At 50.0% G+C, this 12,525-nt stretch overlaps 1 protein-coding gene across 4 annotated transcripts in view; it reads left to right on the top strand.

Moving 5' to 3' along the window:
- The first annotated feature begins 136 nt into the window (after positions 1–136).
- Positions 137–12,525, top strand: part of XPO5 (exportin 5) — a 38,069-nt gene continuing 25,680 nt past the window's right edge. Inside the window, exons 1-13 of one of the 4 annotated variants that reach the window (XM_078852245.1) lie at positions 137–517; positions 1,330–1,451; positions 2,166–2,238; positions 4,860–4,997; positions 5,290–5,472; positions 6,800–6,841; positions 7,696–7,722; positions 8,129–8,314; positions 9,113–9,189; positions 9,796–9,895; positions 10,997–11,080; positions 11,527–11,652; positions 11,887–11,977. In XM_078852245.1, the coding sequence (XP_078708371.1) occupies positions 413–517; positions 1,330–1,451; positions 2,166–2,238; positions 4,860–4,997; positions 5,290–5,472; positions 6,800–6,841; positions 7,696–7,722; positions 8,129–8,314; positions 9,113–9,189; positions 9,796–9,895; positions 10,997–11,080; positions 11,527–11,652; positions 11,887–11,977 (1,354 nt within the window). In that variant the 5' untranslated portion in view covers positions 137–412. The remainder of the gene's footprint in view (positions 518–1,329; positions 1,452–2,165; positions 2,239–4,859; positions 4,998–5,289; positions 5,473–6,799; positions 6,842–7,695; positions 7,723–8,128; positions 8,315–9,112; positions 9,190–9,795; positions 9,896–10,996; positions 11,081–11,526; positions 11,653–11,886; positions 11,978–12,525) is intronic. The other 3 variants (XM_073338468.1, XM_073338467.2, XM_073338466.1) reach the window with 3 other exon arrangements.

Genomic DNA, 12,525 nt, shown 5'->3' with positions numbered 1-12,525 from the left:
GGTGCATGCTGGGAACTGCACTTCCCGCGGTGGGTTGCTCTCGCGCCCCGGTGATATAAGCTCCCTCTTCCGGTTCGGAGAACTGGCGCGGTATGTGCGGCTGCTTGTGATTGGATCACCGGACATTAAGGAGTCAGGACAGGGGTTGGCGCAAGCGCATTACCATGTCCCCAATCGCCGCCGCCGACGTTATCCTCCCTTCGCGCATGCGGTTTCCCTCCTTCAAGCGTCGCGCGGTTCACTGGGCGCATGCGTAGAAGCCTCCCGGTTCCCGTTGCACATGCGTAGTATGTAGAGCCATCTTGGTCCCGGGCGCGCCTGCGCACCGCCTCCTTCCCTCTCCCGGTGTGGTAGCCCTTGGTCCTCGCCTGCTCGGTCGCCCCGCGCGGACCTTGCCCCGCCCGGTGCCGCCATGTCCGCGGAGCAGGTGAGCAGCCTGTGCGAGCAGCTGGTGAAGGCGGTGACGGTGATCATGGACCCGGCCTCCACCCAGCGCTACCGCCTGGAGGCGCTCAAGGTACCAGGGCAGCGGGGTCCGCGTGGGGCGGCCGGGCTCAGCGCTGCCCGCTCCCCACCGGGGTCCTGGCCCGGGGCAGTGCCGGACCCCCGGGCCCCAGATCCCGGGGAGCACGGTGATACACCCCCCGCCCTGAAACCTGTCCCCCCCACCCCCGCCCGATCCGTAGCCTGGCTCTGCCCCCTGTGCAGGGTTCAGCCCATGGGTCTGCTCCGGGACAGCACGTGCCCGATACCCCTGAATTCTGCCCCCGCCTGAGCTGGGTTCCCCAGTCTCCGTCTGTGAGCTCGCCCTGCCCCGTGGCATGGAGAGCTGGCAGCCTGCATTGCCTTTAATCCCTGTGCGGGTGTTTAGGGACCCCAGTCATACGCTCTAGTAAAGGTCTATAGAGACACCAGGCTGGGCTTTGCTGCAGCACCTTTCCCAGAGTGAATATGAATGACCCTGAAGTTTGTCTCTTTCAGGGCCGGTCAGGGGGGTCTGAGGAGCATCAGAGACTCTCTTTCTGCTGCTAGAGGCTCTGAAAGTAGCCTGTAGCCTCAGGAAGGCAGCTCACGGTATTGGGCCACAAAGGGAAAGTATTCCCAGATAATGAAGATTTGAGACACTCGATGTGAAGCTGAAATTGTACAGAAATTGTTTGCTTAGCCTCCTGTGCTTTCCAGGGAGAGTTCACCACTTGCAGTGGGCAGTTTTGAAGCTCTGTTTTTCCTCTTTTCTCCAAATTGTCCTAATGTTTCACTTTTCCCACGCTCATTTCCATGTTGCCACTTGATAGTTTTTGGCTCATTGTTATCCTTGTTCCTTTTCAGTTCTGCGAGGAGTTTAAGGAGAAGTGTCCCATCTGTGTCCCCTGTGGTCTGAAGCTGGCAGAGAAAACCCAGACAGCCATTGTCAGGCACTTTGGTCTTCAGATCTTGGAGCATGTGGTCAAGTAAGGGAGCTCACTTGGGCTGCATGGTTTTGGTGCTATCCTAAACTATGGAGAGAGAACAGGCCTGTCATGTCACAGTTGTCAGTGCAAATTATTGTTCCCAGATGTCCGTCCATTGGTTACAGGAGTGGACAGGGTGTCAGGAGATTTGGGGTCTGTACTGAGCCCTGTCATTAACTCACTGAGTGACCTGAGGGGGCAAGTCACTTCCCATCTCTGTCCTTGTCTCCCTATGTTTAAAATGAGGGTAACAGCAAACACTGCAAGAGGGGCATGCAGGTTAATTCATTGCATAGATTTTAGACAAAAGATGCTGGAGACAGACAGGGAAAGTATTATCAGTAGATCACTGTAAAGTTCTCTGCCACTAATTTCAGATTAATAAAAGTACTTCTCCACTATACAATTTGGAGATCCTTCTCTCTTGACTCCACAAACCCAATATTTTGTGCTCTTGGTCCTTTTCCTGTAGATGTTAACGAATCCTGCCCGTCCCCTGAGCTGTGCTGATCTCGGTGCAGATGCTCTAACTGGGCTGTAATTTTAGCTTCAGCCAATAACGTTGCTCAGTAAGGGATTGGGTATTGGCAGCGCAAATGAACGATGCAGCCTCAGCCTCCCTGGCTTGGGCAAAGGGCTGATGGATTTCTAAAACAAGTCAGTGATCTGTGCCAGCGTATTGACTTGGTGCCCTCTGTGTGTTTTGTTGGACAGGTTTCGCTGGAACAGCATGCCTCGCCTCGAGAAGGTCTATCTGAAGAACAATGTCATGGGGCTTATATCCAATGTAAGTGCTGGCTGCCTCCAGGGCCAAACCACCATATGGAGCAGACTCATAGACTTTAAGGCCAGAAGGGACCATCATGATCATCTAGTCTGACCTCCTGCACCCTACAGGCCACAAGAGCTCACCCCCCCGCTCCTGTAATAGACCCATAACCTATGGCTAAGGGACCATGACTAAGGCTATGTTTTAGTCACAGATATTTTTAGTAAAAGTCATGGACAGGTCACAGGCAGTAAACAAAAATTCACGGCCCGTGACCTGTCCATGACTGGTACTATATACTCCTAACTAAAACTTGGACGGGGGGCTGCAGGTGCTCTCAGGGGGCGGTCTGGGGGTGCCGCAAGTGCTGGGGGGATGGCCCGGGAACCCGCTGGTGCTGGGGGGCAGGGGAGGGTTGGCAGGGCTGGCAGGCTCCTTACCTGGCTTCACATGTCCCTGCAGCCCCTAGGGGTGGAGTAGGGAAGGCCAGGTGCACTACATGCTCTGCCCTCGTCATGAGCTCTGGCTCTGCAGCTCCCATTGGCAAGGAACTGCAGCCAATGGGAGCTGTGGGGGCGGTGCCTGCAAACAGTGACAGCGCACAGCGCCCCCTGCCCTTCTGCCTAGGTCAGGTAAGTGCCGCCCCACATCCCAACCCCCTGACCCAGCCCTAAGCCCCCTCCCACACCTAAACTGCTGCCATTGCTGGTGACCTTCCAGAGAGTTCAGGCAACCCCTGAGCCAGCCGCACCAAAAATCACCAAAGTCACAGAAAGAAAAGGAGTACTTGTGGCACCTTAGAGACTAACCAATTTATTTGAGCATAAGCTTTTGTGAGCTACAGCTCACTTCATCGGATGCATACTGTGGAAAGTTTAGAGGATCTTATTATATACACGCAAAGCATGAAAAAATACCTCCTCCCACCCCACTCTCCTGCTGGTAATAGCTTATCTAAAGTGATCACTCTCCTTACAATGTGTATGATAATCAAATTGGGCCATTTCCAGCACAAATCCAGGTTTTCTCCCCCCCCCCCCCCCCCCGACTCACTCTCCTGCTGGTAATAGCTTATCTAAAGTGACCACTCTCGTTACATTGTGTATGATAATCAAGGTGGGCCATTTTCAGCACAAATCCAGGGTTTAACAAGAACGTCTGGGGAGGAACAAGGGGAAATAGGCTACCTTGCGTAATGACTAAGCCACTCCCAGTCTCTATTCAAGCCTAAGTTAATTGTATCTAATTTGCAAATGAATTCCAATTCAGCAGTTTCTCGCTGGAGTCTGGATTTGAAGTTTTTTTGTTGTAAAATAGCGACTTTCATGTCTGTAATCGCATGACCAGAGAGATTGAAGTGTTCTCCGACTGGTTTATGAATGTTATAATTCTTGACATCTGATTTGTGTCCATTTACTCTTTTATGTAGAGACTGTCCAGTTTGACTAATGTACATGGCAGAGGGGCATTGCTGGCACATGATGGCATATATCACATTGGTGGATGTGCAGGTGAACGAGCCTCTGATAGTGTGGCTGATGTTATTAGGCCCTGTGATGGTGTCCCCTGAATAGATATGTGGGCACAGTTGGCAACAGGCTTTGTTGCAAGGATAGGTTCCTGGGTTAGTGGTTCTGTTGTGTGGTATGTGGTTGTTGGTGAGTATTTGCTTCAGGTTGAGGGGCTGTCTGTAGGCAAGGACTGGCCTGTCTCCCAAGATTTGTGAGAGTGTTGGGTCATCCTTCAGGATAGGTTGTAGTTGTAGGTTGTATCCGTGCCTTCCGTGACCGATACATGCAGCCTTAACCATAACCTCTGGCTGAGAGTCCCACGACCTCTTGCGGAGCTCTTTCACTTTGTTGAGGTGGTACATGAAAGTGAGGAGGAAGGATGACCTTGTGGTTAAAGTACAGGAGGCCTGAGTTCAATTCCAGTCTGTGCCCTTTACTTGCTATATGACGCTGGGGGAAATACCATTTCCCTTTCTGCCTCAGTATCCTCCTCTGTAAAATGGGGATAACTTACCCACCTCAGAAGAGCTGGGGGTTGTGAGGTTTGCTTCATATCTACACAGTGTTTTTGCAGTCCTTGGATGGAAGGTTCAGTAAATGTGGAGATTGTCACTCATTCAGTTGAAGTATAGTGATCACTGCTCCAAAATGAATCTCTGAGGTGAGAGGATTTCTGCTGCTCTTTGCATGAAGGCTAGATGTAGCATCAAAGCCATATCCTTGACTCCTGTGAAGCATGCAATTTGGTCTGGTGCTGTAGGTCAGCAGTGTCTGGGAAAGCAGAATTGTGGATTGAACCCAAAGGTGCTTTAGAGTGCTAGACCTTCCATTTGGCCACCACAGGAGGTTTCCTGGAAATTCCCACCCACAACTGTCAATCCATCCAATGGAGGCGATGGTCTTCAAAGACCTATTCCTCAGATGACAGTCATCTGGTGCACAGAGCCTGCCAGCTGTGAATGCCTGGGAAGGCGGGAGTTCCAATCAGGACAAGAACAGCTGGGATGAAGGTGTATTTGTGTTTTTCTTATTGTCCAGTGGGTCTGCAGCCAGACTCCCCCATGGTATGAATGATTGTTCTGGGGGCAGCTGGCTCCATTTTGTGTGATCATCTTCTTTCTCTCATAGGGAACACAGAATATTTTAGAGGAGGAAAGTCACATTAAGGATGTCCTGTCTCGCATTGTGGTGGAGATGATCAAGCGTGAATGGCCTCAGCACTGGCCTGATATGCTGAAGGAGCTGGATACGCTCTCCAAACAAGGGGTATGAAGCACACCTGTCTGTCATACTTGTCTGTACTCTTCCAGTGGCTCATAATTCTAGGTCTCCTTTCCTTATTTCATGGTCAAACAAGCTGGAGTTACAGTAGGTTCACAGGCTGTTGTCAGGTCCCATTATTCCAGGAGATCACGTTATCAGAGACTAAACCATTGTAGTCATCCTTCTCTGGCTATTCCCCAGACCCTGGTCTGGTGTTAATCTGTGTCTCTGAGCTGCTCTCTGCAGGGCTTCATGTTACGGCTAGATTCATGGGTGTGTTTGTTTGGGACATTAGGAGACACAGACAGAACTGGTGATGTTCATCCTCCTGCGTCTGGCAGAGGACGTGGTGACCTTCCAGACGCTGCCCACCCAGCGGCGACGGGACATCCAACAAACCCTTACCCAGAACATGGAGAAGATCTTCAGCTTCCTGCTCACTACCCTGCAGCAAAACGTCAACAAGTATAGGCGCATGGTAAGAAGCTTCTTCCTGGGAGCCTAGTCAGCACTGGGATCTTGGATATGGGTCGCACTTTTTGGGCAAGTGAGAGGAGACTCAGTCTGAAATCAATTGCTGTAGTTACACCATGGAGCTCTGTTGTGAGCATGAAAACAGTCAATGGCTGATGAGAAAGTCTCAGGGTTCAGGAGGCAGCATTGGTGTCAGCAGTCTGGATTTCTAGTGTTGATCATCTGAGATGGATGAGAACCTTGCGCTTGCCACTGGGAGGCTCAGTTTGTTGGCATTAAGGCATTGGTTTGGCCCCATTCTCCTAGAGATCAGGTCAGAAACTCCTACTGCAAAGAGATGGTATGGGGTGCTGCTACCTTCTAGTATCAGATGCCCCTTGTCCTCCCATAAACGGGGCGGTTTGGGCTCTACTTTACTACGATTATAATCCTATGATACTGGAGATGTGCAGGGTGCTCAAGACGTGATAAAGGCAGATCTTTGCCCTGAAGAGCTCGTAGTCTGATCCGGTGAGAGTGAGATGGGGTTGGGAAGGTGAGGGATACAGCACTGACCAATCCAGAGACAAGCTTCTTATGTGCACATCTTGTTCCCTTTTATAATGTGTTAAAATGTGGAGTCATGTTTAGCATAACAACAGTGTGGTGGAGATGAAGCAGTGACAGGCTGTATCCTATTCGCCGAGAGGGACATTTCAACCAGTTTCCTTGGCACATTCACTGGCCTCATAGACTAGCGGTTCTCACCCAGGGGCACATGTACCCCTGGGGGTACGCAGAGGTCTTCCAGGGGATATACCAACTCATCTAGATATTTGCCTAGTTTTACAACAGGCTACATAAAAAGTACCAGCGAAGTCCATACAAACTGAAATTTCATACAGACAATGACTTGTTTATACTGTTCTATATGCTAGACGCTGAAATGTAAGTACAATATTTATATTCCAATTGATTTATTTTATAATTATATGGTAAAAATGAGAAAGTAAGCAATTTTTCAGTAATAGTGTGCTGCGACACTTGTATTTTTATGTCTGATTTTTGTAAGCAAGTAGTTTTTAAGTGAGGTGAAACTTGGGGGTACGCAAGACAAATCAGACTCCTACAAGGAGTACTGTAGTCTGGAAAGGTTCAGAGCCACTGGCATAGACCATTCCGTAGAGCTGTGTATTTCTTTTTGCCGTTTATGGCTGACCTGGGGTGGGTGGGAAACCTTGTTGCGTTTTGTAGTTCGGTTGAGTACATTTCCAGCTGAGGTCTGAATTGCAATGCTGAGACTCTAAAGTATGGTTTCTTCTGCTAATGGTGGAATCCTTCTGCTTGGCCAGGTGGGAGCGCCCCAGGAGCGAGATATCCTCACCACTCCACAGGTTAGCAGATCTTTGAGCTGTTTTGTGCACAGGGTGAATACTGCGGGTTGGGTGTCCAGCTACCAGTCTGCTTACTGGATTGAGAGGGAGGGAATTGCCAGGCCTGGGAGCTGTACTCTGCAGTGCTGTTAGATATTCAGCTGTGATGTGGTGGGTCTGTACTTAGGTATTTGGGGTACATCTGGGGTGACTTGAGTCATTGCACTCTAAATGTTGACAGAATGGAGTTTCCAAAGCAAAACCTTGCAGAAGAAAGGGATGCTTGCAATTTTCCTTGCATGCAGAAAAACAGGGCATCTACTCAGATCAGACTCTGCTGTTGCATAATTTAGGCAATAAGATGGCACACACACACTGCATTGTTGCTGTTAAGCAGTTAGAGCTGGGGACTGGAAGTCAGGACTCCTGGGTTCCAGTCCTAGCTCTGCCACTGCCTTACTTTGTGGTCTTGGTCAAGTCACTTCTTTCTAAGCATTAGTTTCATTAGAATGAGGCCACAAACGCTTCCCAGAGGTTGTGATCGTTGAACGTAAGACGCTTTAAAAGGGAAGCAAAGGCATCTTCTTCCCTGGAAGTTTCAAGGAAGTATTGGAACCCCCACACACACATTCAGAGGAACCTGCCACCTGGAACATCTTCTTTCAGAGGAGAGAATCTGTGGCTTAACTTCCAGTGGAAAGTCCTGGGGCAGTATCCCAAGCTGGAAAATGTGTTGCAGTCTCTTTCACCAGGCATCTATTCACTGAGGCTTCTCCGGGCTGCACCCTCTTGAATGAGCCGGGGACTGCCCAGCAGTTGCTGGGAGGAGATGTGCACCACAGCAGCTCACTTACTGTCTCTTGTTCTTTTTTCAGAAGACTGAACTGGCCCAGGAACCAAAGGTGAGTACGGCCTGGGGAGGCAGTGCAGAGCGAGGCTGTTCGGAACCAGACTCAGGTTTCCATGCCGTAGCCTGTCACCAGACACCGAGTTGCAGTTTATACTTTGGTTAATTACCTTACTATCTGGAAAGGAGGGAACTGCTCATTTCAAGCGGCCCTGATACTGTTAGCCTGAGGACTTTGCCCCACTTCCCCTACCCACTGCCACCTCAGTTACTTTCCCGGAGAAGGCACTTCAGAAGGTAGTTGCTGTCATATAATGCATGTGCAGCTCCAACATGGAGAAGTCAGCTATGGCTGAGACATGGGTTGCCCCACATCTGGGCCAGAGGCAAAGCTCTGCACTGAGATTGTTTCCATATAAATCCTTTCTGGCTCTGAACCGTTGGTTATGGTCCGTTCACAGGCCCAGGCAAACTGCCGCGTTGGGATAGCAGCACTTAACACCCTGGCAGGCTACATTGACTGGGTGGCCATGAGCCACATCACAGCAGATAACTGCAAGCTCCTGGAGATGTTGTGCTTGCTCCTGAATGAACCCGAGCTCCAAGTGGGAGCAGCAGAGTGTCTTCTGATCGCTGTCAGCAGGAAAGTGAGTTCCTCCTCCCAAGCCTCCCTGACCCCTCCTGCCCTCCACATTCCCCTTCTCTTCCTGGGTTTAGTCTTAGTTTATCAAGTTGAGCAATGGTAATGTCACTCCTTTAGCTAAGGAATTAAGTCACCTGCCTCTTTGGCTGCCCAGGCACCCGAGTGACTTTAGGGTTGGTGCTTCCCCAGGACAATGGACAGAGCAGTTTCTGGAACCCACCCAGGCCCCGTTTCTCTGTCTGCCCTTCCATACAACTTTAAAGCTTGAAATCCCTGCTTGAACAAATAACGTTAACTCATTCCTAACCCCTGCTGTCCTCAGTGCTCTCTGCCACAGAGGAGTGTTGGGGTATTGCCATCTCGCTGTAAGAACCTAGTAGGATTTCTGATGCCCAGTAGATGTTTTCTGAAACAGCGCCATCGAGGTGTGCCCTGTATGTTCTGCTGCCACGCCCACCCAGTGTGTGCTTATCCCAGATCAGTAGCACAAGCACAGTGCTTACAAGCAACCTTACAATAACAAACCAGTCCAGCTGCCCTGCAGCAACAAGCCAATATGCAGTGGAAGAAGAAATAGGCCTATGAGGACCAGGTTTTGGTTTAAGGCTCCCAGTGGGGTTACTGGAGAAAACTACTTTATTCTCCAGTAGTTCTTTAATTTCTTGTTGCATTTTGTTCTGCTCAGTAGTGGAATTCAGGTCCCCAAATGGTAGCACAGCTAGTGATCTGCTAGCTCCCTCTCACTGGTGGGATGAGGTGCGGTCACGTGTTTTGACCAGTGTGTACTTTGCTTTTTGTCTAGGGGAAGCTGGAGGATCGGAAGCCCCTTATGGTCTTGTTTGGAGATGTTGCCATGCACTACATACTTTCTGCTGCGCAGTGAGTACTGTCCAGTTGCTGTGGGAGCGCATCATGGTCTTAAGTGGAAACTGGCTGCAGCTGGCCTGTATTAATAAGTACCTCTCTGCCCCAAGCTATGAAACTAAAACTGGTCTCTTGGAAATTACCTCAGCACCTGTTCCCATCATGGCCTTTTCTCAGGTGTGGATAGAGTTCTTAGCCTTAGTACTATCGAGTGCTGCATATCGAACCACTGCTGTGCATAGATCCTGAGTGTGGGCAGCATACAGATCCAGTCTGGCCTAATGGCAGCAAGCTGGCATTGGATTAGGAGAGGGTAGAAAGTGTTACTTTTCCCAAACTTGAAAAGCCAACCATTTTCCTAAGTCCCATAACTTCAAAAGAAGCTGCTCAGGGTAACTCCCAACTTCCCAAAATCTTCTCTTTTGGCCTGAGATTGATCAGGAGATATTGGGAGAAGGTCCAAAAGGTTTAGACTAGAAATACTTCTAATCTTAAAATTGGATCTCATATCAATAACTTCTGTAATGGGGAAGGGAACCCAACCATGCTGATGTCAAATTGTCTTCCCAACTTACTACTGTGTGTGTAATCCTGACCTTCCCTTTCCCTTCTCCCTCCCAGGACAGCAGATGGTGAAGGCCTGGTAGAGAAGCATTATGTTTTCTTGAAGAGACTTTGCCAGGTCTTGTGTGCTTTAGGCAGTCAGCTGTGTGCATTAGTGGTGAGTCTTCTACAAACATTGGAAGCAGTCCTGACAAGACTGTCTTTCAGGGGAATGATTGGGGATATGGATACCATGATTCTTGTTTATAGCATTGATATGGAGAGCAGCAGTTCTTTCCTCTAACAGAGGAGGGAACAGAAAGGGCCTTGCATGCAGTGAAACCTGGCAGGTTTGATGCCAACTCTTCTAGGGGTGTGCTGGGAACTTTGGATCTTCTACCGATGGCACCAAAGTGGGGATGTAACAAGAGCGATCATTTAATAACGGAGCTGTCTTGCTGAAAGATGTTGTTTGTGGAAAGACCAGGTCAGCTGGCTGCAGAGAATTGGTGTGACAGTAAACTCACAGGGAGCTGTGGGAGGAAGGAAAATCCTGAACCACTTGAGAAGATAGACTTAACAAGAAGCAGCTCTTGGAGGTTTGACTACCTCAAGCTAGGGTGACTTCACTCACTGTATGGTGGAGGGGAGCCTTGGCTATTAATCCTTAGCAAAGCCTGCTGTGAGTGGCAAGGGCTTGTGGCCCTTTATAATACAGGCTCAGTTCACTCCAGGGATGTCAGGGTGACAGGCAACCCCACAGAAGGATGTGCTGCTAAGGAAATCCTGGGAAGAACAGCCCCAGAGAAGGGAGCACTCAGGACAGTGCTAGGTCAAAGAGTACTGCCGGAGTGAGGAGTGAAGCAAATGCTGATGCTTTTTTAAGAACTGCTACATCTCTGGTCTCCTTTTTCCCTCCATTTCTGAGGTAGTCAGGTCATTCCGGCCCGCCAGTGAATACCTCATGATGGATTGGGTGTTGTGGAGTGTTCATAACTTTTTCCAAGCTACTCATAGTCCATCCTTTTCTCCTGAATGTGGCTGTTGTCTCCTTTGGCACTTGCAAGGCAGGTAGTGGGAACTTGGCACTCTGGAGCAGCAGCAGTTTCAGAACACAGCTCTTTTTCCGCCATTATGCGCTGGCTTTTTTGTCCCCCCAGCACATTGCGCTCCTGGTTTCCAAGTGGTGCTGCCACCCAGCTCCTCCTGCTCTACTGCTGAAGCGTTGTCTGAAATCACTCGTCGTTTTGTCTGAAATTACTCATCCTTCCGTTAACAGGGCTCAGATTCTGATGTGGACACCCCAGCCAACCTTGGGAAATACCTGGACTCGTTTCTAGCTTTCACAACCCATCCCAGCCAGGTAGGGGAAAGGGAGAGGGGGCTCTGAGTGCAGCGTGTGTAGTTAAACCACAGCGTAGGAGACTGTGTCACTCCTGCTGCAGAGGAAATCAGCTCATGTCTGTTACGTTTTTGAGAGCCATCTGCCATTTTCTAACCATTTCCTCCTCTGAGGATGTAGAAAGTGATGTGGTCAGTGCTGCACTGCCATCCAGTGTCCCATAAGGCCCACACAGCATGGAGAGCACAGATTTCAGAGACTGGAGCAAACCCTGGTATTTGCTTGGTGGGAGACTCTTTCCCATTTGCCAGAGTAGCTTGGCAGTTTTGTCTGGGTCTGGAAAGCGTGTGGCCTGGATTGGGGAGTCATTGTAGCTTGCCATTCCCCTTTTAGCACAAAGGTTCAAACTTCTGCACCAGAGAGTACAACCCTATTGAAACTTTTGTTCTTTCTTCTTTTCCCCTCAGTTCCTGCGATCTTCCACTCAGATCACCTGGGGAGCCCTCTTTCGACATGAAATCTTGTCCCGTGAACCTCTGCTGTTGGCTATGATCCCAAAGTACCTTCGTGCATCTATGACTAACCTAGTGAAGGTATGGAGGAGCTCTGCTCTGCTGGGTGTGAGCTGCTGGTGCCTCAGCGAATGTTTCATAGTGCTAACAGTGGAGAAGCTGGGTTTTTGACACAGCAGTGTAGAGTATCAGTCCTGGTCTGAAGATTACAGTTCTTCCGCTCTTCCCCTTGTGTGAGTCCCCTTGGAGCTGGTGCTCAGGCAGAGGTGGGTGATTGCTCCACTCGCTCCCTCACCACGTCCCTTCTGTTTCCAGGTGGGCTTCCCCTCTAAAACAGACAGCCCCAGTTGTGAATACTCTCGCTTTGACTTCGACAGTGATGAGGACTTCAATGCCTTCTTCAACTGTAAGTCATCCGGGGGCCTCCCAGCAGGGCCTGCTGCCTCTGTTTGAAGTTTGCGGTCTTCCCCTCGCTCTCACAGGGCTGGGGTTCCTGGCCTAGCTTAGTGCCCACCCTCTCAGCTCAGTAATGAGCTTCAGTTGCTCACATTGCTGCTCCAGGTCTTCCCACTTGCCTTGTGCCTGGTGAACTTCTTGGCATTCTCCTGTGACAGCCCAGGCATTCAATTCTGTTTCCTCTTGGCCAACAGGTGGCAACTAAGGTTTGCTGAGCCTGCATCACTCCGTGTCTGAGGCATGTGCTTCCTCAGTCAGTTATCCGGGGGGAATGAAACTCACTGTACCCCAGGACTTGAACAGGAGCCAGGCCTGGGGGCAAGGATCCTAAAAAGGGGGCTTAGCTAAAGAATTTAATCTTATTTCCCAAAGCAAAGCTGGAAGGCTCCCATGCTGTACTACAAGCTGGTCTACTACCAGGTATTTGAGCTCGCTGTGCAGAACTCTGCTGCCAAAGTAGCAGCCACAGATGTTCCCAGCTGTGGAAAAGTGAAGAGC

This window comes from Lepidochelys kempii, chromosome 3 (genome assembly GCF_965140285.1).
Source record: "Lepidochelys kempii isolate rLepKem1 chromosome 3, rLepKem1.hap1, whole genome shotgun sequence".
In the NCBI taxonomy this organism is placed as follows: Eukaryota; Metazoa; Chordata; order Testudines; family Cheloniidae; genus Lepidochelys; species Lepidochelys kempii.
This window is presented reverse-complemented; position numbering and strand designations above follow the sequence as displayed.